Source organism: Podarcis filfolensis (genome assembly GCF_964270895.1).
Source record: "Podarcis filfolensis genome assembly, chromosome: 5".
NCBI lineage: Eukaryota > Metazoa > Chordata > Lepidosauria > Squamata > Lacertidae > Podarcis > Podarcis filfolensis.
Genome location: NC_139608.1, coordinates 92,278,457 through 92,302,883, shown reverse-complemented (window position 1 = coordinate 92,302,883; position 24,427 = coordinate 92,278,457). Strand labels below are relative to the sequence as shown.

At 42.9% G+C, this 24,427-nt stretch overlaps 1 protein-coding gene and 1 long non-coding RNA gene across 9 annotated transcripts in view; both read left to right on the top strand.

The window, feature by feature from the left end:
* LOC310763592 overlaps nucleotides 1-24,427 on the top strand; it is a 190,215-nt gene that overhangs the window by 95,490 nt on the left and 70,298 nt on the right. The window lies entirely within an intron of this gene.
* The window catches only part of MAEA (macrophage erythroblast attacher, E3 ubiquitin ligase), a 30,952-nt gene continuing 9,126 nt past the window's right edge, over nucleotides 2,602-24,427 (top strand). Inside the window, exons 1-5 of one of the 6 annotated variants that reach the window (XM_083615915.1) lie at nucleotides 2,606-3,066; nucleotides 13,714-13,896; nucleotides 15,690-15,893; nucleotides 21,393-21,515; nucleotides 22,074-22,085. In XM_083615915.1, the coding sequence (XP_083472041.1) occupies nucleotides 2,998-3,066; nucleotides 13,714-13,896; nucleotides 15,690-15,893; nucleotides 21,393-21,515; nucleotides 22,074-22,085 (591 nt within the window). In that variant the 5' untranslated portion in view covers nucleotides 2,606-2,997. Of the gene's footprint in view, nucleotides 3,067-7,128; nucleotides 7,191-11,138; nucleotides 11,245-13,713; nucleotides 13,897-15,689; nucleotides 15,894-21,392; nucleotides 21,516-22,073; nucleotides 22,086-24,427 lie in introns of those variants that run through there. The other 5 variants (XM_083615918.1, XM_083615917.1, XM_083615916.1 and 2 more) reach the window with 5 other exon arrangements.

The following is a 24,427-nucleotide window of genomic DNA, read 5'->3' as shown; positions in this document are numbered from 1 at the left end:
TGCAGACCCGATTAGTTATCTGGATATTTGAGGCCCCATAGCTTGCTTTGCTTTCCTTGGCATTGAGCTTGACTCCATGGATCTGCAGTGGAGCTGTAGCTTCTCCTCGCTTCTCTCCTCCCTACTGCAGCCAAAGGAGCCAGATTTATTTCCCCAGGAAAATCAATCTGCTATGGTCCTCTCAATGCTGCTAACTGTTTATGGAGGAGTGAGGAAAGTGGAGACACGGGGAGGGCCTCGGTGTCGTGGTTCCCTCCCTTGAGAGCCAGTAGTTTTTGGCTATGTGTGGTTTTGCAAATACGTACTGCTTCTGGGGCAGAACCCTCACATGAGATGGGACCACACTGTAATATATTTTGTTTTGCAGAGCTTTCCATAGTTAGGATGTGTCTCGGGGGAAGGATATGGAAGATGTGTAAGAAAATGTATAAAAATACTCAAGCGTAAATTGCTATTTTATTGAAACAACAATAATACAATTTGTATGTGTTCTGTAATCCGTAAAGATAGAAGGTATCAAATATGAATTAATTTTTTTAAATTTATTGCACTTGCACTACTGTTAACTGCTTGTCACACAAATCAGAAACAATTTCATGTGTGTTGCCTATTTATAGTATTATATTGTAAACAAGTCATTAAAGGTAAAGGGACCTCTGACTATTAGGTCCAGTCGTGACTGACTCTGGGGTTGCGGTGCTCATCTCGCTTTATTGGCCGAGGGAGTCGGCGTACAGCTTCCGGGTCATGTGGCCAGCATGACTAAGCCCCTTCTGGCAAACCAGAGCAGCGCACGGAAATGCGTTTACCTTCCCGCTGGAGCAGTACCTATTTATCTACTTGCACTTTGACGTACTTTCAAACTGCTAGGTTGGCAGGAGCAGGGACCGAGCAACAGTAGTTCACCCCGTCAAGAGATTCAAACCACCGACCTTCTGATCAGCAAGCCATAGGCTCTGTGGTTTAACCCACAGCGCCACCTGTGTCCCATAAACAAGTCATTACACGCAACATATTCCTGCTGATGCATGCTGGACTTCCTGACAATGTACGACATACTCACTTGCCAACACTTGCTTGCTAAGCCCTGTCAGCGAACCTGACCACTGATCAGTGTGTTTACTTGGAAAATAAAGTAATCACTACACTTAACTCTTTGTTACATAAGTAAGCCCATGGGGCGGATGAGGACCAGAGTGAAGCCAGGGGCAGAGATCACAGCGCACCTGCCATTGGCCAAGTAGGCAGACAAGCTGTGATCCATTTCCCAGGCCTGGATGAAGGTGAAAAGAGGACACCAAGACTTCAAAGCTCAATATGGAAAAAGGAGTGCCAGAACAGGAACATGAAATGGTAGAGTTGGAGGCAACAGCAGGTGAAGTGGAAAAGTCCTTCACACAGGTGCTTAGAGAAATGTGATGTTGCAGAGGTGGAAAGAACCCATGGATGGGGAGCGGAAGAGATACACTGATCTGGCAGAGAGAGAAAGTACTCTGTGCACGACTTGGAGTGAATTCAGAGGAAAAAGCTATCAAACCTCTGGCACTTTTTAGGGGAAGGGAAATGGAAGAAACATAAATGGAAGGGATTTAAAAAACAGGATGGAAAACCACAGGAAATGCAACAGGAAATGGGAATGGAAGATATGGCACTGGGTTCAAATTAATGAATAAATAATAAGAGAATTGTGGAATCTTATTTTAATATACACTCACAGTGGGCTCTTGATATTATGCATTTTGTGTTTTTATGTTGTGATTTTATGTTGCAACCACGCTGAGAACTACAGGTCTATAGGGCAGTATACAAATTAATTAATTAATTTTGATTACAGAAAAGCTACTGTTGAAATGTATTAATAACGATAGATTTTGGATTTTTTGTGTAAAAAGAAAAATGAATTAATCTGAGTCATTTGGGTTGGAAGACTGGGCAAATATTGCCTAACAGAAAGTAGATATTGTTGGATATCATTCTAAAGTGAGCATTTGAAACAATTTCATTTATGTAACCAATAGACAGAAAATCAGAAGTCCTTTTTATTTTTCCTCTTTTCTTCCCTTCGCTGTTTCTTCTTTCTCTGTGTTTTCATTTCATTTCATTTCGATTTGTTTCTTTCATCTTACTGAACTATGACAAGGTTTTAATAAAATATTTTTTTAAAAAACCGCCGTATAAAACATTTGACTTCATTTTACACACACACAAACCAATCACTATGAGAAAGCAGTATGTAAGTTTAATAAACCCATTAAGGCCATTAAACACACACAGAAACTCTCCCCTCCCCCAGCCTAGAAAGAAAACAACTCTGTATACGCTCAGAAACACTCCCGTCGCTCCAACCGGAAGAAACAATTGTGGAACAAACCAGGCCCGCTGTCCTTGCTGCTCGACGAAGGAGACCATCGAGGCAGCCGCCTCGCTCGCTGAGCGGCCGCCGCCAAACTGAACTCGAAAGCGCCGCCTCAGACTCGGCGTCTACAGAGTCCCGCCCACCGGCGGCTTGGATTGGCCGACGGCGCGCGGCGACCGGAAGATGTCAATCAGGTCGAACCCGAAGCCTCGCCTCGTTTCGTCAAGCCCCTCCCACCGCGTCACTTCCTCCCCAACCCAACCTGCTTTTACAGATTCCTGCTCGGAAAGCGAAAAACATCGCAAATCGAGAGAAACGGACTAGAGAAGAGAAGAACGGGTGTCAGAGGAGCGCTCTGATTGGCTGCCTTGCTTCCCTGCGTCAGCCCGTCGCGCTGATGGCACGAACCATTTGAGGGGGGGAAAGGGGGGGAGCGGAAGGAAGGAAGGAAGCGAGCGAGGGGCCTTGGGGTGGACTCGTCTGTCATCCGAAGGCCGGCGGGGGGGGGGGGAGGCGGAAGCGCTTTCTCTCCCAGGGTGCAGTTCGCGAGGGGGTACCGAAGGCTCCCTCAGGATTCTGTGAGGAGAAGGAGCGGCGGAGGCGGCGCCGTGGCGGCGGCGGCGTTTGGTGCTCGGTCCAAGATGGCGGTGCAGGAGTCGGCCGCTCAGCTCTCGATGACTCTGAAGGTGCAGGAGTACCCCACGCTCAAGGTGGGTGGGCCGCTCTCCGCGGCGAGGCCCCTCAGGAGGCGCCGAGGCCCCGCTTCCTCCCAGGCCTCCGTTCCCTGGTTGGTGGGGGGAGACGCCTCCCGGCATTTCGCACCAACGCGGCCGGGGGCCTCCGAGGCGCTCCCGAGAGGAGCGGGGGAAAGGGGGGCCAGGGAACGAGAGACGCGCCTTGTTATCGTGGGGGGGGGTGTATACGTATTTAGATATGTGTGTATATATGTATTTACACACGTAAATATGTGTGTACACACGTATTTAGATATGTGTGTATATATGTACAAATATACACACACACATATACAAATATATACACACGCACATATATATATAATCTAATATACAATGTGTGTGTGTGTGCATATATATGTATATATGATTTTTTATATATGTATACACTATATACATGTAGATATACACAAAAATATGTATATATATGTGTGTATATATCACACACGTATATATGTGTGTACATGTGTGTGTGTGTATATATATATATATATATATATACACACACACATGATATACAGTGTGTGTGTGTGTATATATACAGTGTATATGTGTGTATGTATATATACCCACAAGGGACGCGGGTGGCGCTGTGGGTTAAACCACAGAGCCTAGGACTTGCCGATCAGAAGGTCGGCGGTTCGAATCCCCGCGACGGGGTCAGCTCCCGTTGCTCGGTCCCTGCTCCTGCCAACCTAGCACTTCGAAAGCACGTCAAGTGCAAGTAGATAAATAGGTACCGCTCTGGCGGGAAGGTAAACGGCGTTTCCGTGCGCTGCTCTGGTTCACCAGAAGCGGCTTAGTCATGCTGGCCACATGACCCGGAAGCTGTACGCCGGCTCCCTTGGCCAGTAAAGCAAGATGAGCGCCATAACCCCAGAGCCGGTCACGACTGGACCTAATGGTCAGGGTTCCCTTTACCTTTTCTTATATATACACACACACATATACAATGTACACACACACAAAAGAATATATACATATGTATATACACCCACCCCCACGATACACACACACATATAAACACCCCCATAGATATATATACACACCTATATGGTGAGAGACTTAATCTTCATTTTGTGTGTGTATGTGATGTGGCGAGAGGCTTCACCCATGCAGCCTTGTCTTTGCTATTCATGGTATTTATCTTGCTAGGTTTATCTTAAAAAAAAACCACACACAAAAAAATCACACACACAAAACATCCGACACGGCTTTCACTTGAGTGCAGGAAGTTCCTGCAACCAATTAGAAGCTGCGCCTTTGTTGTTGAACATTTCGGAAGCCAAAAAGGCTTACGTTCGACAACCGAGGTTTGAATATCCATTTCAGATTTTCACAGCAACATCTGAATTTGATGAAACAAAGAAGTGGATATGGTGTCATTAGAGCACTGGTGAGTCTGGCCCCCAAACCCCTAGATGACTTTCAGTGCTTTCATTACGATTAGGAGGAACATATGGCCATCCAGATGTTGGACCGTGGTTCCTGATGTTCCTTACCATAGGACACGCTTGCTAGGAGTTAAATCCTACAACATATGGAGGGTTACAGGGTCCACATTGCTGATGTAGATGTAGTACCCCTACTCCTCACTTTAAACATTGAGCAGGATACCATGTTTGATAGTTGCCAAAAACTACCAGGAGGTCCAGAAGCATTAATAGGACTTTTATTTGCCTACACCAGGATGATGAATACTGTTTCAGTAACAAAATGCAGCTGGAAATCAGATTATGGAAAATTCCAAAATCCAAGTGTAACCACCTGCTCAATGAGCACCTTGTTTCCAAAGACTTTATTTTTGACCAGCTAATGCTTGGAATAATCTTGAGGGTTCCATAGAGGCAGGGACAGACTAGAATAAGAATAAATATAAATTAGAGGGGGGAAATAAAAAGTTTGCTTCCAAGAGCATGTTTCTTGCGTTGGTATATAGAAAGGGAGGCCAAGGGCTATCTGGGAAAAGCTCCTTAGAACTAAACTGATGCAGAAAAGAGGCAAATGATTCATTGGCATGGCCTTTGTCTTAAAGCCTAAATGGAGGATCTTGATAACAAGGTACAAACATTTAAATGGAAGAGAGCTATTAATAAAAGGTGTAGCTCTTCCTAGTACACAATAGTGATGTCAAAAGTATGTTGGCTTGAGTCATAGTATAGTCATAAGGTGAGTAAATCAAATTGTATATTGTATATAGGAGCCTTATAGCTGGGATGGAAATAATTCCGTCAGGATTAGTGATAGAAAATGAAAACTGGAAAGGCCTCATCTCTTAGGTATGTGTAGTAAAAATTGCACAATTGACTGGAAAAAAACAAGCCTCATTTTTCTCTTTGAACTTCTCATGTATTGATAACATCATCTGTATGCTTTCCCATTCTTCTGCACCTTTTCTCTTTTTTAAAACATATTGCTGAATCAACATGATCTCCTGCTTGAGCTGTACAAACTTCCATGTCCAGTAGGAACAAAAGGGAAATTGAAGAACTACAGTCCATTTTAAAGATATTGGTCATTGTGTTATAGCTCCAGAGGACATGTGTTTTTATTTCGTAGTGGGGTTATGAATGTTGAGTGAAGTCAATTTAAAACCAGGTATACCTATTTGTTTGTATAAGGCTTTTCTAAAATACCCCTTTTATTAAGGATTTTTAGTTGTATATTCCAGCTAATGAATTAAACATCAGAATTAATACACTTTTTTTCAGATCTTGCAGTGTTGGATCAGTGAGAACGGTTTAATGGTGATCCAACTTTTCAAGCCAAGTTGGCTGCAAGAGTACTTCAACATAGAACCCATGGGCCTTGTCATATGCAAAGGGGGGGGGGGGGAGGACTGAGGCCAAAATTTGATAACCTCCCTGCAAGCCCTCATGGTGCTTTCCCAAAGCCAGCTAAGCAAGGTGTGGGATCTTTGGAAGGAAACGTGTCCTAGAGCTCTTCCAACTTATTCCCAAAGCTGGGAAACAAAATTAATGAATTTTGAAAAGATGTTGGTTTGAACTTTGGTGGGGACTAGCTGTTATGATAAAGATAATGGGGACTATAATGGTTTATGTTATTAAATTTAAAAAAAGCTGAATGGAAATAAGGTATATTTTAAAAGGAATGCCAAGAGATTAGGTTTGCTGAAAAGATAATGCAAGAAAGGGAGGTATGGGGAAGTCGTTGAAATAAGGTTTAAGAAAAAGAGGTTATGAAACTATACGTGTTTATATGTTTGTTTGTCTGTGTACTGTCAGTTGTATTGTGTTTTAATTTATGTTGGAAAATTAATAAAAATTTATATATATAAAAAAGAGAAGGCAGCACGAGGGCTGTGGGTCATGTGCCAAATGTTGCCGAAAGCTGCATGCAGCCCTTGGACAGTTTGTTGGACTGCCCTGGTTTAAGCTGCTGTTTACATTTAAGGAAATGAACTCTGAACTATTCAAATCTGCTTGCTTGGTGGTTATCATTGGTTACTGTTAGAATTGCTGTTTATATGGTTCAGATTTTCTATTGATGAATACCACCATTTATTTATTTACAGCACTGTTTTATATTATACAAAACTATTCAGAAGTAAAAACAAAACACAATGGGATTGCTGAGTGTATATATATGCGTGTATATACATACACACACATATATATATATATTTCCACTGATGCATTGCTATTTTAGTTTTGCAAATAAAATGAAATCACAAAATGGTTTCCAGCATTAAAATAAGGCAACAAACATGATAAAATAATCAGACAATAGGTAATTCTTGTTAATTATACTTTACGGTTAGGTAGAAAAGGGCAAGGAGGATTAAGTAGGCAGAAAGCAAAACAATATCCTTTTTGTGGTCCATCCAACAAGCAGCAGTTGAAACATCTCCGCTTTGGGCATTTTCTTTGAACAGTCCACACATAAAGGAACTCAGTTCATTTTACATCTTTCCTGGTTTTTCATCTGTGTTGTCAGTTACTTGACTAATACAGTTCTAGTACGTTCGTCAATGCTCCTTAGGTTCCTATAGTGATCTCAGTTGATGACATGCTGCAGTATGTTCCAGAATCTCAAGAGGATTGTGTGAAACAAGTGAAGTGCTCAACAGTGTATAAAATGTAAAAGGTTTAGTGGTAATGATATATTGAAATTTAAAAATGTTACATATGTCTAGAAACTTAGTTTGATCTGTCTATCTGGAGCAGAAATTAAGAAAATGGTGGTGGACAATCAGGCCTAGTGGTTTGAAGAAAGCAATGAAAGGAATACAATACCGTTCCCTTCTGACAAACCAGTTGTGTGGAGGGAAGCAAAACATTGTAGGTCATTGCACTCCCCCAAGCTGGTACCCAGCAATCTCTCTTCTTGATAGAAGCGGCATGAATGCTTGGAGCTGTAATTTTATTTACTTACATATATAGCACTGATTTTATTGTCTTTGTAGATTTCCCTTTCTTGCTTAATTTATGTATAGGTTTTACTTTATCTTTGATAATGGCAATATACGTGATGCCATTTTTGGATTTTTTTATGTAAAAAAAGAGTAATCAAAGGAAATTCAGTTTTATTACCAGATATTTTGCTTCATGAGGGGGTCTTTTGGTGCAGGTTTATGGGTAGAATACTGAATCTACATTTATTTGATCAAGCATGTCTTTATATGTAAGCTCTGGAAGCCAGCTTACATACAAAATAATGAAATACAATTAAATTAGTGCTGCCTATATCCCATCAACTGTGTAGTACTGCTCTGGAGTGGCACCACCCCATCCAGATGTTAGGTTGTTTTATCTGATTCCCATCTCACCCAGTTGTTGGAAGTTGAGTAATCAATTGCCTTGTTCATCTCCTCCCCACCCCCTTTACATTATCAGTGGCAAAGATGTGTTCATGGGTGCATAATCTGTGGCCCTCCAGATGTTGTTGAGCAGCATCCTGGGTGCCACAGATTTTCATTCCCTGGTATAGTTGAATGAACCAAGTCTAGGAGACCCAAATTCGCATTCTTGTTTGACAATAAACTCATTAGGTAGTGTTGGGGCAGTCACGTTCTTGTTCTCACCATACTGTTAGTATAAAATCACTCAGACAACTATGTACCGTATTTTTCGCTCTATAGGACACACTTTTTCCCCTCCAAAAATGAAGGGGAAATGTGTGTGCGTCCTATAGGGCGAATTCAGGCTTTCGCTGAAGCCTGCAGAGTGAGAGGGGAGACCCCGCCGCCAGCCCCGCAAGCTCAGGGGACAGCTGGGAGGCGCAGCGCGTCTTCCCGCTGTCCCCGGACCTGATCTCAAGGCGGGCGGCGGGGAGAAGAGTGCTTCTCCCCGCTGCCTGCCCCGCAAGCTCCGGGGACAGCGGGGAGGCGCAGCGCGTCTTCCCGCTGTCCCCGGACCTGGTCTGAAGGCGGGCGGCAGGGAGAAGAGCGCGTTGCCCCGCAAGCTCCGGGGACAGCTGGGAGGCGCAGCGCGTCTTCCCGCTGTCCCCGGACCTGATCTCAAGGCGGGCGGCGGGGAGAAGAGCGCTTCTCCCCGCTGCCTGTCCTCGGACCTGGTCTGAGGGCGGGCGGCAGGGAGAAGAGCGCTTCTCCCCGCTGCCTGCCCCGCAAGCTCCGGGGACAGCGGGGAGGCGCAGCGCGTCTTCCCGCTGTCCCCGGACCTGATCTCAAGGCGGGTGGCGGGGAGAAGAGCGCTTCTCCTCGCTGCCGGCACCACAAGCGCCTGGGGGGGGGGAATAAAATTGTTTTCCTTTATTTCCCCCCCCCCCAAAAAAAACTTGATGCGTCCTATGGGCCGGTGCGTCCTATGGAGCGAAAAATACGGTATGTTGTTCTGAACTTCTTGGAGAATGGCTGAATAAAAAGATAATAGCATTTGTTATGCTTTTTAAAAATGAAATTTAGCAGTAACAGCTAGCAAATTTATTCAGGGTGGGTATATCATATAATTTTTTTGTCTTTGTTCCTATAATGTCAATATTTTAAAACTATTTGAACTGTTAATGTCCATCCTTATGGCAGGGGAAACCTCTCCACTTTACTACAGTGGTACCTTGGGTTACATACGCTTCAGGTTACACACTCCGCTAACCCAGAAATAATGCTTCAGGTTAAGAACTTTGCTTCAGGATAAGAACAGAAATTGTGCTTTGGCGGCGCAGCAGCAGCAGGAGGCCCCGTTAGCTAAAGTGGTTCTTCAGGTTAAGAACAGTTTCAGGTTAAGTACAGACCTCCGGAACGAATTAAGTACTTAACCCGAGGTACCACTGTAATTGTATTCATATGTTGTGTGAATATTTTTATTCATACTGTGCACTCAGTGTTAGAAACTGAGATATGAAAGCTAGGAGCTAAATGGCACCTTAAACCTAGGTTATGGGTGCAACAATGGAATGTCTAGGCACCCTTTTTTATAACAAGAATACAAAACTGAAGATGAATGAACTGCAGCTAAAATACTATGTTCGTTTTTCACATGGTCTAGTCCCCATCTGAAGACTTCAAAAAACAAAGTTATGCTTCCCCTACCACCACCCCCCGCGCCATATTCTTAAGGGGGTCCCTTCTGCAGTCTTCAGAGAGTGGCAGGAAGTGGAGAGGCAGAAAAAGGCCCTGCTTTCCTTCCACTCTGCAGAGAAGCCCTCAGTTCTCCCCACACCCCCTTTCCTTCATATAAGCAGTGCTTTTTTTCCCTTAAAAATGTTTAGGGGTCCTCTCGTTTTTCCACTCATATTGAAATACTGCCCCTCAATGAGGCCAAACATAGATTCATAAAATGTTTAGGGGTATGGTTCCCCACGTCCCCCCCAGAAAAAAAGCACTGCATATAAACATATCTTTTTTGGCACCACAATTAACACATATTAAAGGCCTGCGCAACTAATGGCAGAGACACCCACCTTGAGTGTCCAGTTCGCAAACCTAAGACTTAAGGGCCTTTCAGTGATCGCACTCCAAAATTTGTTTTGATTTTAATCATCACTATGTGACTGAGGTAGGGACGCGGGTGGTGCTGTGGGTTAAACCACAGAGCCTAGGACTTGCCGATCAGAAGGTCGGCGGTTCGAATCCCCATGACGGGGTGAGCTCCCGTTGCTCGGTCCCTGCTCCTGCCAACCTAGCAGTTCGAAAGCATGTCAAAGTGCAAGTAGATAAATAGGTACCACTCTGGTGGGAAGGTAAACGGCGTTTCCCGTGTGCTGCTCTGGTTCGCCAGAAGCAGCTTAGTCATCCTGGTCACATGACCTGGAAGCTGTACACCGGCTCCCTTGGCCAATAAAGCGAAATGCGCGCCGCAACCCCAGAGTCAGTCACGACTGGACCTAATGGTCAGGGGTCCCTTTACCTTTACGTGACTGAGGTAGATAACACTTTAACATGCACTACTTAGACCATCATAACTAACTGGCTAGTATATTTCAAATTAAAAGCACACCATACATTAAAAGTACACTAAACAAGGCAACTAAAACCTAAACAAAGCATGTTGGGTTTAAAAGAAAAGAAAGTGTTCAGGTTCCCAATCCATGCACGTTTTACTTGGGAGGAAGCCCCATTGAACTTGGTTGGGATTTACTTCTGAGGCACAGTGGCAATTTTAATCTGAAATCTTAGGCGCAGTACTGCGCCCAGAGCTCAGAAACTGCTCGCGTTTATGAAATTCCCTGTCGCAAAACGCACCTAGAACAATGGGAGTTTCGAACGCTGTGTGCACTGCAGTATAACCCTCTGATGAAGGGTGGTTAAGAAAAAATTACATTAAATAAATAACTAAAACTGCTTGCAGGGCTGATCCTATTCATTGTGTGATCCTATTACCTCATTTCCCACGGCAGCATAGTCCATTCTCTCTGTTCTCCAGATCCCACTGCCTTCGGATTGCATATGCTGCTCAGTGGGCTCCCTGTAGTTTAACCTCTACTCAAGTTGACAGAAGCATTTTAAGGGTGCAGAGGTTCTGCCCAGCCTGTGTGAGGTCTTGTCTTAACAGCAGATAGAGAGAGGCTCAGCTACACCCATTGATATGAAACAATTGCATTGTGATGCAAAAATCATTGTACTGGGAAAACAGAGACGGCGCTACTTGATGTTGGTTGTCTTGGCGTGTGGAATATTTTTGAATCCTTTGGGATTTGCAGTAAGGTGGATTGTAAGACAGTTGGAACAGCGTATAGGTTTGTGTTGAGGAACTGGAAATCCTCTCTCCCATTTTTTGCTCAGCAGTGGTATTATGGTATTTTAATCCACTCTGAAAAGAATAATAGGGATATTTAGATGGGTGACCTTGTGCAGTGGGTGAACATATGAGGAATAGTGAGACTGTACTCATAAGCCATTCTTCATGCTCCCACTAGCCATTCCCCTCTCCCATGGCCTTGTGTCTATGAAAGGGGGGAGCTCTGTGACAACATTATACATGTGTAGGCTTCCTTTCACGCAGAGGCCGAATGCACAGCCACCATAAGTAGGTGGCCAGCTGATGCCCTGGAGGGACATGGCTTCTCTGTGCCATCCCATCCCATTTCCTCCTCGATATATAATGGTGCTTATCGGAAGCACTATTCAAAAATCTGGCTAAAAGTTGATTATATAGGCAAATACTTGGTTACAGCAACAACAACACTTTATTGCGGCCGTACACCAGCATAAGGAGGGAGGGGTTAGGTTTCTTATGTCTGCTGTGTTATACCTACAGGCAACTGTTTTATAACAGTTGGAGGAAAAGGTATTTGCTGGCACTTCTGTACTAGCATAATTGTTTGCGTAGTTCATACCGCTCCTCAGCTAGACAAATTTCTGAAGGCTGGGATTATTGAGCGACAAGGTCAAGACAAATAAATACAAAGAATTCTTTAGAGTGTATTGGATTTCAGGAAGCAAATAAAGAATGGTCTGTATTGTTTTTCAAATATGAATGGAGGGGAAGTTTATTAGTTTTCTATCAATGCATGCATTTAAAAGATATATTAAATGTAAATATATTAAATGTAAAAAATGTACTGTTTAATTGTGGTTTTATAGTTGCAGTTACCTATAATTTGAATCAAAACTTTGAATAAAGAGCACTGAATTTATTTTCAAACACTATTAAATAAGAGGATTCCAAATTCTGATAAAAGTATCACATCTTTTGTCTCTTTTGTTCTAATATATCATGTTTGGGTCATAAGGGCAATACCTATGTTTTATCTACCTAGTCTCTATTTTTAGTATCCCTGCTAAGTAGCTCTAGGCTCTAAGCATTTAAGGTGCCATGCACAATACAGAAGCTGCTGTACAAGCCTAGATGTTGATTGTGGTCCAACTTCATTTTGACTCTTATGCTCATGCCCGTCTCATCATTTGGGGCATTTCATGTATAACTAGCAAGCAAACCATTCTTGTGGATGTTTAGATAAAGTTATTGTAAATCTCCCATAAGTTCTGAGTGAAAGCAATAAATTTAAAGCATTTGTAGCATTGTAGCCTTTTAGGAGGAATTCAGTTCCTGCCCCTGAGGCAGCATAGCAATGCATATAGCTTGAGGCAAAATCTGGTCCAGATGTGTGCTCACTGTGGTAGACCCACTTGACATGCTGCAGGAGGCCTGCCCTGTGGTTTTCACAAGAAGTCTTCATAAATTTTAGCGTTTCATATGCTGAGGAATATAAACACCTAATTTAGACTCTATCAGAAGTAAGTGGAACACAAAATTTAAACTCAGATTACAGCTTCTGGATTGGAAGGCAGTTTTACAGACATTTATATCTGCTTCATTAGATACTCGATCAAGACTAATCCAGCAAAGGATACTACATAGAACATATCAAACGCCTGAGTGCTTTAAGTACTTTGACATACTGAGTGAGACCTGCAGCTAGAGATACAGATTAGAACACCTTTATGGAGGGAGAGCCAACTGGGTTTTTAAAAAATCTTATTTAAAAGTTTTTATTGAGAGTTTTCCACATAAGATACAGTAAACATCTCCAAGTAGGACTGGAAGGCACACCTTCAAATCTATGGAAAGTTGTTGTCTATCAGTGGAGACCAGGCTTCTCCAGCTTGGAGTATGTGCTGTAATAATAATAATAATAATAATAATAATAATAATAATAATTTATTATTTATACCCCGCCCATCTGGCTGGGCCTCCCCAGCCACTCTGGGCAGCTTCCATAGAAACCAAAAATACAGTAAAATATCACACGTTAAAAACTTCCCTGAACAGGGCTGCCTTAAGATGTCTTCTGAAGGTCAGGTAGTTGTTTATCGCTTTGACATCTGCTGGAAGGGCGTTCCACAGGGCGGGCGCCACTACCGAGAAGGCCCTCTGCCTGGTTCCCTGTAGCTTTGCTTTTCGCAATGAGGGAACCGCCAGAAGGCCCTCGGCGCTGGACCTCAGCGTCCGGGCTGAACAATGGCGGTGGAGACGCTCATTCAGGTATACAGGACCGAGGCCATTTAGGGCTTTAAAGGTCAGCACCAACACTTTGAATTGTGCTCGGAAACGTACTGGGCAAAGGCTGGTGTAATGAGCTCAGTGGGCCAATGGTGTGACTCAGTGGGCCAATGGATGCTTCCTGTCTTCCTAAATAGAAATAGAAAGCACAAGAGTTTTGATGTAAACACTGCTTACACTGTTTTAATTTTTCTTCTTAAAGGTGCCATACGAAACGCTGAACAAACGTTTCCGAGCTGCTCAGAAAAACATTGACCGAGAGACTAGCCACGTAACTATGGTTGTAGCAGAGCTGGAGAAGACACTGAGCAGCTGCCCAGCTGTGGATTCTGTGGTTAGTCTCCTTGACGGAGTAGTTGAAAAACTCAGTGTTCTGAAAAGAAAGGTAAGTTGGGTGGCTTTAAAAGAGGATTGGACAAATTCATGGAGAAGGAGAGGGCTCTCACTTGCTACAAGCTACAATGGCTATGCTCTGCCCCTACAGTCAGAAGCAGCAAAGCTTCTGAATGCCAGTTGCTGGGAACCATGGGAGGATAAGATGTCTGGCTGGCCACTGTGAGAACAGGATGCTGGATTAGAGGGGCCATTGGCCTGATCCTGCAGGCTACTCTTATGTTCTTTAGGAGCTATGCCAAGAAAGAGATTACATCAAAAACACAAGGACTTACTAAGAGTTGGCATCTTTTAAAAGGTCTAGGAAGCTACAGATCTGTTTTTGATGAAAACTTAACTTCTAAATGTTTGTTTAAAAAGGTTAATATTCTTCAGCCCCCAAATGACCTAACAAGGAACTCAACGTAGAAGTAACATGCAGAAAAAATGAGGAGCAAACCAGGTTGGAAAAATGCAAATCCTTTTTGCACATAAAACCAAAATCATGTATTGGCTTTGCTTACCCCCACCCCAGCAGGGTGGAGAGCTTTTAAGATTTTAAGCCCTTCTGCCTGCTTACCAGGCTCTGGGGGGCTCCTGCAATGTCTTGCAGGAGCCTTCCAGAGCCCATGTGATACCTTCCCAGAACCCAGTATGCAAGCCTGAGAGCTTTTAAGCTCTCGTCCTTCCATGTGCTTAATTTGTGTGATATCAGCTGGTTGGCCACCAAGCACTGAAGTTGCAGTCGTGCAAGTTAAATGTGTGCAGATTGTGAGTCGACTGTACATAGTGTTGCACAGGTTCTGGACCATAATTCAGCACAATTGTGGCTGTAGTTAAGCCCATTGATTTAAGTGAGATGTGTCTACCTTTGTATTAGATTCGGGTTATAAATTTTTGATGGGAACATTTCACGAGGTTCTGGTCCCACCAATATTTTAACTCTACGTGTATGATGACTGCAAAATAAGCACCGTGTGTTACTGAAGAGTCATGTTCTGCCCTTTGTCAGAAGCCTCATCTTCCTTTGTTAAACAGTTGCACGTTCATGGTATGACAGTTGATTCCTCCAGTATCTCCGTTAACTACAAGGATGTTAACAAATAAGTGGTAAATGGTGATAATGGCTGTTTGTGTGTGTCCCATAGTCCTGGGTAGAATAGTATATGTTTCAGCTATGTATTAATACTGTGACTTGACCGTTGCTGTCAGGAGCTCGTCGTACTCTCGAGTAGGACCCTGGCAGAGACACATGCCCGGCTGGCATGTTCTCTCCCTCCTGGTCGATCGTTCGGGAGCTTCAAAGGCTTTCTTCTGCCCGAACATCACAGCGACCAATGCTAACAGACATCGGCACACTTAGGGATCCGCAGAGTCTTCGCAGCTTGCGTAATAGACCTCAGCAACTCAGCATTTTGGCTAATCTACTTTATTTACATATAAACACACACAGCACTGCAACATGGCTCCCTCTCTCTCTCTAGCATCAGACAGCAAAGAGAAAAAGAACAAAGGAGGATAGTCCCACTTCACGGAACACAGTGACACAAACATCCTGTCTCCGTCACTTCCCACTCTGTGGAGTCAAAACAGACACCGTCATGTGATAGACAAAAATCCCATGACTGCAATCATGGAGCAGGAATTCTAACAGTTGCCAGGGTGGGGTGAGGGTGTTGTATTTGGTGTTGTATTTCTTAGTAGGTTGTATATATTTTTCTACATTTACATGGTAGAAAATGTGAAATGCGGAGTACAGACCTATTCAATGTAACTTCTGACTGAATGAGGGGTTTCTTGATATAGGCAGTGGAATCAATCCAGGCTGAAGACGAGAGTGCAAAGCTATGCAAGCGCAGAATTGAGCATCTCAAGGAGCACAGCAGTGACCAACCAGCTGCTGCTAACATGTGGAAGAAAAAACGCATGGATCGTATGATGGTGGAGCATCTCTTGCGATGTGGCTATTACAATACAGCTGTAAAGCTGGCCAGGCAAAGTGGTATTGAGGTTGGTATTTGCTGTGATGAAGTACAAAAGGCTGCTTTATTTAGTACTGTCTGGAATCTAGATAGCTATCTGCTCCCCCCTTGGCTACTTCCAGTTATTAGATTGTTATTACTGCTGCTTATCTGGAAGACATCACTTTCCTTGAGAAATGAAAGGTTGTCGTGGAGACCTCAAAGGCAATCGTTCAGTGCTGGGGTGCCTGCTGAGTCTTTAAGGCTGGGAGACTAGATCCTGATTTTGGGGGAGGGGGTGATGTTATGGAGGCAGCTTCCTGTCAGGGTCAGGCATGGTAAAGAATGGTAAACCACAAGGCGGAAGCAAACTATGTTCACTGCCTTGTGTTATTCCTATATTGCTGGTGGTTGGACTAGATGACCCACGGTCGCTTCCAACTCTGCAATCCTGTTATCATGCCTCTTCCCCCATTCTTCACTCCGTATTTGACCCTATGCCTGACGGGATCAGCTATCAAAAACCAAACATAACCAACAAATGGAAGACTACAGCATATCAAAGAGAGTACTAAGCTTGCGTCTTCCTCTCTGTCCTTCAGTTTCCAAGTACAGGAAGGTTTTATACTGGAGAGAAATTGAACATTTTCCTGGCTTGCTGCTTGAAACTGCAGTTCATATACCATTTTAAGTACCGATGCTGTACCTGACTATGTATCAGATATAAAATAGTAGCAGCTTCTTACTTGGGCATTGGGAATTCTAAGAAACCAAAAAGAATCGGCAGTTTTGAAAGCCTCATTTTTTTCTTTTTTCTTTTTTTATTTTTTAAAAAGTGAACCCAGCTTTCTTAAGTGTGTACAATTTCACACATCAAAAAGTGGCCTTTTGTCCTGTGAAATGTTGAAATTTGAAAAGCTTGGGTAGTCCATAATCCCAAGAGAGAATGCACAAGCTCCATCTGTCTTCAAAGACTTACCAGCAGTTTTTCAAGCCAGTCCTTCAAGAAATCTGCATTAGCATTTTTAGCTATTGAGCAGAGGAATTAGCATGAATTGTAACATCTTTAACATTATGTTGTTAAGGGGGGTGGAATGTATTCTCGCTCACTGGCAATTTGATTACCTTCCCAAATAGTGTATTTCTTGTCCAGGTGTGGCTGTTTGTCATAGGTGATGAAGAATTGGGATCCATTTGTATTTGGACCATTATTTGCCATGGAAACAATTGCATGAATACTGTGTTTTAAGTATTCACTCTATTCATCTTCAAATCTTATGCCCCAAAAGCTCTTTCTTCCTTTTCTTTTAAACAAATTTTTAATGGTTTTTATACAAATACAATATCCATTCAACACTTATCCAGCAGTATATCTAATGGTGTCAGTTTTATCCATTGTCTCCAGATACACGCTTACAAATTCAACATTCAAACAAATTACTTAACGTAACCTTTCCACTGAGAATATTGAGTGGTTGGTACAAGTTCTTGATTTTGGTTATTAACATAGTTCCTCCTTTTCCAGAACCTGTTGGATCTTTGGTCTGCACCATAAATCCTTTGATATTGCAGTGGGGGGAAAAACAGCCATTGTAGTAGTTACTAGTGCAGAGTGCCAGAAAAATTTCACAAACCTTGGGTGCTTTTTCACAGAATAAAGGTAAAGGTACCCCGACCATTAGGTCCAGTTGTGACCGACTCTGGGGTTGCGCCGCTCATCTCGCTCTATGGGCCGAGGGAGCCAGCGTTTGTCCGCAGACAGCTTCCGGGTCATGTGGCCAGCATGACTAAGCCGCTTCTGGCGAACCAGAGCAGCGCACGGAAACGCCGTTTAGCTTCCCGCCGGAGCGGTTCCTATTTATCTACTAGCACTTTGACATGCTTTTGAACTGCTAGGTTGGCAGGAGCAGGGACTGAGCAACGGGAGCTCACCCCGTCGCGGGGATTCGAACAGCCGACCTTCTGATCAGCAAGTCCTAGGCTCTGTGGTTTAACCCACAGTGCCACCTGCCACAGAATAGCTCTCTTTTAATTTATCTCACATTGGTATGTAGGGTCACAGTCATCTTTGCTGACTAGGAATGCAGAGCATATCAGTCAGAAGGGGCAACACCATTTGAATCTTTCAGGATTTCACAGCTCTAAAAAGGTGGGGATGGGACTACAGGCAGTCTTACCATTCCTCTGCTCCTCTTTGAAAGGCTCATTCTGCCATCTTGATTCAGTATGCAATCCAATTGTATCCACTTAGACAAAAACCTGCTTCTTGGTCTCAGGAATCATCATGCAAAAATTTGGTTTCAATATCATAAGAGGAGTCCAAATGCATAGAAAACAAACAAGTTTCCAAAATATACTGTATATGTAAAAATTCTCATACAGTGTCGACAGCCCCAAGGACAAAGAAGGGGAAGAGTTGAAAAGTGCTCTCTTGGTCAGGTAGCGGGTTTTAAGTTGAACAAGATGAAAACTAAGGTGCTAGAGAAAAATCTAACAGTGACTGAGAGAGAGAGGTTTCAGAAGGAGACAGGATTAACACCGGTTAAGAAAGTCAAATACCTAGGGGTTAATATGACTCCCAAGAATGTGAATTTATTTAAGGATAATTATGAATAATGTTGGATGGAAGTGAAAAAGGATTTAGAAATATGGTCAAATTTGAAGTTATCATTGCTAGGCCGAATTGCTGCGATAAAAATGAATGTATTGCCAAGGATGCTGTTTTTGTTCCAAACTTTGCAAATTTTGGACAAAATGGATTGCTTCAAGAAGTGGCAGAGAGATATCTCTAGATTTGTCTGGCAGGGCAAGAAGCCTCGAATAAAATTTAAGATATTAACTGATGCTAAAGAAAGAGGTGGATTCGCCCTGCCAGACCTAAAACTTTATTATGAATCAGCCGCTTTTTGCTGGCTGAGGGAATGGCTGCTTCTTGAAAATACTGACGTGTTGGACCTAGAAGGTTTTAATAATGTATTTGGGTGGCATGCATATTTGTGGTATGATAAGGTCAAAGCACATAAAGCGTTTAAAAACCATATTGTCAGAAAAGCACTGTTTAATGTCTGGATAAGATAAAAGGATTTGCTTGAAAATAAAACCCCAAGGTGGTTGTCACCAATGGAAGCGAAGGCTCAGAAAAAGCTCAATATGGAGCCCAAATGGCCGAAATATTGGGAAATTCTGGAACAAGAGGGAGACAGATTAAAACTGCAGAGTTTTGAAAAATTAAAAAATAGAGTGCGAGATTGGCTTCATTATTATCAAATAATGGAGGCATATAATTTGGATAAAAAAATTGGCTTCCAGGTGGAAAAATCAAAATTGGAAACAGAACTGCTAGATCCCAAAATTAAGAACTTGTCAAGAATGTATAACTTGCTGTTGAAATGGAATACTCAGGATGAAACGGTGAAATCTGCTATGATTAAATGGGCACAAGATGTTGGATATAATATTATGATGGCTGACTGGGAACAGTTATGGACCACAGGTATGAAGTTCACGGCATGCAATGCCTTAAGAGAGAATATAATGAAAATGATCTACAGGTGGTACATGACACCAGTCAAGCTTGCAAAAATCTATCATCTGCCCGATAATAAATGTTGGAAATGTAAAGAGACTGAAGGTACATTCTTTCACCTTTGGTGGACATGCCCAAGGATTAAGACTTTCTGGGAGATGATCTATAATGAAATGAAAAAGGTATTTAAATATACCTTTCTGAAGAAACCAGAGGACTTTCTCCTGGGCATGGTCAGCCAATTGGTGCCAAAGAAGGATAGAAATTTCTTTATGTATGCTACAACAGCAGCAAGAATACTTATTGCAAAGTACTGGAAGACACAAGATCTACCCACCCAGGAAGAATGGCAGATGAAGGTGATGGACTACATGAAACTGGCAGAAATGACTGGCAGAATCCGAGACCAGGGATAAGAGTCTGTGGAGGAAGATTGGAAGAAATTTAAAGACTATTTACAGAAACATTGTAAAATTAATGAATGCTAGAAGGATGTTGGAATGATGTTATGTGGTTTTAGCAGAAATGTTATAAAGGATTAGGAAAAAACTGACTGTAAATTGGTGAAAGGAGGGAATGTAAAGGTACATTATATTAAGATAAATTACAGGATAAAAATTTGAAAAGATGGAAAGGATTTGCTGAAACAGATAATCGAACTAGAATACAAAAAAGGGAGGTGTGAGGAGGTCAAGGAAATAAGCTAATGAAAGATAAGTTATGGGAAGATTTGCTGTGTTTTTTTCTTTGTTTTTTTTCCTTTTTTTTAATGGATTTTATTTTTCTGTTTCTCTTTTTTCCCCCCTTTTTTTTCTTTTTCCCATTCTCCCCCCCCCTTGTTGTGATGTATTGTATTGTTTTTGTTTAACATGGTGTTTTTCACTTTTTCTTTATGTAATCTATAAAATTTTAATAAATATTATTTTTTTTTAAAAAGAAAAGTGCTCTCAAAGAAGAGATCTCTAAACCTCATTACTGTTTTTCTTTAATTTTTCTTTAAGCACAAACTATATTACAGTACTTGTATTAATAACTTGTTTGTTGCACCTGTAGTCTCTTATAGCTTAATTATTTCAAACCTTCTGCTGCTGAAGACACTCTGGAGAAAAATCCAAAGTCTTTAATCTTATGATTCACATGCTTCCAATTTACAAAATTTCTCTTCTTTGGTGAACAGTTGTGGAATTGAGATTTTGTATGGTCCTCTAGACACAGGTCAGGACTTGAAGGTAAAGTGTCCAAAACTTGCCAGAAGCAGGGTTATTTTTTCATGCAATGAAAAGATGCTTTTGGCATTAAGAAATGCGCATTGTATTGTGTAATTTACAGTGTTTGACTTCAAGTCCCACATCTTTGCCTCTGTTCTTTTGTATAGGAAAGCAGACTAACTCATCGTGTTTGATAGAGAGGCAGGGGTTCATTTTGTTTGGATATAGACTTCCGTATGTTTCTATTGAATTCCAGTATTTTAAATTAGGTTATTTTAAAAAGGAAATACTTAAAAGCTTGGAACCAGAGTACTGCACAATTAGTTCCACATGTTCAGGGAACTTTAGCTATGTTTCTTGAACAGCAGCCCCCCCCCCCACTGTACATGGCAAACATTCTTTGACACTGAAGAAATTTTGAAAAGCAGTTTGTGACAGATTGTTGGGGCCTATTCCTCAGAGGGAAAAAAGCTAAGATTCCCTAGACACGCCCAAGCCCTTGAGTGTACTTAAAATAGCTCTTCAGATTTTGCCCAGTATAAATGTTTTAATTTTTTTTATTTCATAGACATTGACTAGAATTTGGGTAAGAATCTTCCTTCATTAAGGAAAAGGAGTTTGACTGTCCATATGTTGGTGCTCTGCAAATCCCTCCCATGTCCCCACGAAAAGGAAAAACCTCAATGTTTGGGTCATCTTGAAAAGCTTATTAGTTATCTTAACGAAAGCTGTATATGGTGTCATTCCTCTGGTTCTGGTGAGTTCTTGTCTCTCACTTTTTCTTTCTCTCTCCCACACTCCTATCTCTGTTTAGGATCTGGTAAATATTGAGATGTTCCTGACTGCCAAAGAAGTAGAAGAATCCTTGGAAAGACAAGAAACGATGACTTGCTTAGCTTGGTGTCATGATAACAAATCTAGGCTCAGGAAGATGAAGGTATGCAAACTGGATGATGCTTTCATTTAATGTAGCCTTTATAGGTTGCAAAAAAATTATGCCTGAATGAGCAGAGGTGAATGGATAAACAATAACCACTACCACCAGGAACTGTATTGTTATTGGTTAAAAATGCATTTAATGTAATCTATCTTGATTCTTAGAAGTTGTCCCATGTGATGAAGCTGTATCATGGGCAAAATTTGTTTCCAGTTGATTAAAGTATACTTACTAAATGACCTTTACCTAACAGAACAAGTTTTATAAATCTTGTGTGTAAAAATAACTTGGGCAAGTATATGGAGAAGTACAGGGCTTACATAGCTACAATTTTGTATTCTACTGAGAAGCTTTCTGTAAGCAAAGCTCAAGTTTTATAGTAGGAAAATTGAATTGGGTGTGAACAGATGTAATTTCATATTGGGGAAAGGTGCCTTTGGTAAACGTTCATTTCTGGGCAGCGTAACCACATGCAGTTACATTTCCTTGCTTTAAAATAATTATAGTGCTTTAAAAAGTGTTGAGTGCACTTAACATAGGTAATCCTTGTTTTTACAGCATTCCTCTAAGGTAAGTCAACATTATCTACACATTGCAGATAGGCAAGCCACTGTCTACTTCAGCTCCCTAAGGCCACCTAAGGAATTCTTGGCAGAGACGATGATTGAAACCAGGTACCTCTTGATCCATGGCTGTGTCTTAGCCAGAAGTGGTGTGTGTGGTGCTGCAGAGCCAAGATCCCAGTACCGGCATCCCTGTTATTTACCTGGATGGGAATGTGGCGAGGCTGTTTTACTAGTGAGGCTGCTGGTGTTCACACACAGCCTCCACTTCGTCCCAGCACCATCTAGGTAAAAAGTAGCAATGCTAAGTTAGCAGGGCGGCTCTGCCCCACCACATGCTGGTGTGGTGTAAAGCAAACATTGGTACTTGCCATGATAAGTTCTTCCTCTCTAGAGGAGGAAAAGGATCCTGTGTGGGTTGTCACCGCCCACCTCTCCACTGGCAGAAAGTCAAATTTTTGAGGGGTATACCTGGTGGGCAGGGCACCCCCCCAGGCAATTCAACTTCCTGCTAGCTCCACTGAAGGTTGCTCTTGCCGGGAGCTCCAGGCACTGCAAAAGAGAGAAGGTGGGAACACCATTTTGAAAGGCATTTTCCTTTGATTGTTTGTTTGCTTTGTTCCTGGATCATCTTTCTACTCCCACTCCTCTTCTGCCTGCCACTTTTTCGCTCACTCCTGGCACCATCGATTTCTCCTCTTCTTCCTTCAGGTATCCCTTTTCTTTGGCCTTTCAGGCCTACAGCCCTTGGAAGCTTCTGGACCTTCCATGGTGGGGAGAAGGTTTCAGAAAGTGGTGAAAAGTGATGGAAGGGTTTTTTGCCCAGGAGGAGAGCTGCTTAGGAGGCTGGAGCTCTCTGTGGACTCATCAGAAGAGTCGTTGGGAACCCGGGCAGGGCAGACAATGGACATCGTAGCCTGGACCAAGGACTCTGCCTCAACACCCTTGGCCTCAGTGTTTAGGTCAGCAGGAGCCCCTCTGAGTTCCTTCTCCTTGGTCAAATGCTTCTTGGCAGTGCTGCTAATACTGCCCTGGGATCTTTGGATGAAGGGTGGTATACTACTACTACTACTACTCCTCCTCCTCCTCCTCCTACTACTACTACTACTACTACAGTGGTACCTCGGGTTACATACACTTCAGGTTACAGACTCTGCTTCAGGATGAGAACAGCGAACAGGATGAGAACGGCAGCAGCGGGAGGCCCCATTAGCTAAAGTGGTACCTCAGGTTAAGAACGGACCTCGAATTACCGTATTTTTTGCTCTATAAGACTCACTTTTTCCCTCCTAAAAAGTAAGGGGAAATGTGTGTGCTTCTTATGGAGCGAATGCAGGCTGCGCAGCTATCCCAGAAGCCAGAACAGCAAGAGGGATTGCTGCTTTCACTGCACAGCGATCCCTCTTGCTGTTCTGGCTTCTGAGATTCAGAATATTTTTTTTCTTGTTTTCCTCCTCCAAAAACTAGGTGCGTCTTGTGGTCTGGTGCGTCTTATAGAGCGAAAAATACGGTAAGTACGTAACCAGAGGTACCACTGTACTACTAAAGTGCACAGGTTCCCCACCTAGGACCTCCATATGGTACTGAGGGTGCTCACTGGTCTCCCCCACCCCTTTGAACACCTGCAGATGGTACCTCTGAAGTTTCTGAGCTGGAAGGCTCTCTTCCTAGCGGCTATCACCTCAGCCCGGCAGGTATCTGAGATTGCAGCCCTTTCTGCCCACAAGGAGTTATGTATTATTCCGAAGGAGTCTGCCACGCTGTGATTAGACCTTCATCCCAAAGATTAACTCCAACCTCCACAGGGCTCAAGAGGTGGTCCTCCCTTCCTTCTGCTCAAAGCCCAGGACCGCTAGGGAGAAGGAATGATACTCTCTAGATGTGTGCAGGCCCATCAGGATCTAGTTCAGGTGCACAGTGGAATTCCGCCTATCAGAATTCAAGTTTGTTTCCTTCCAGTCCAGACCCCAGGGACACAGGGCCTCCCCAGCGATATTAGCATGATGGATAAAGGCCTGCATCACCAGGAGCTGTGATGGGTTCCCGGAGGGGGGACGGGCTCCTTCGGGTATCGCAGCCCATTTCCACCAGGAGCGCAACCGCCTCAGCGGTATTTCGGACCCAAGCCCCTCTGGGTGACATATGCAGGGCAGCCATCTGGCTCTCATGTCCCACCTTCATGAGGCATTACTAGCTAAACATTTACAACTCAGCCAAGGCCTCCTTTGGGAAATGAGTGCTTCAGTAGGTGGTGGACACCATTACCCACAGTTACCCAGTCTGGTAATTGCTGAGATATCCCACACAGGATCCCCTCCTCCTACTAAAAGAAAAGTAAATGTTGGTACT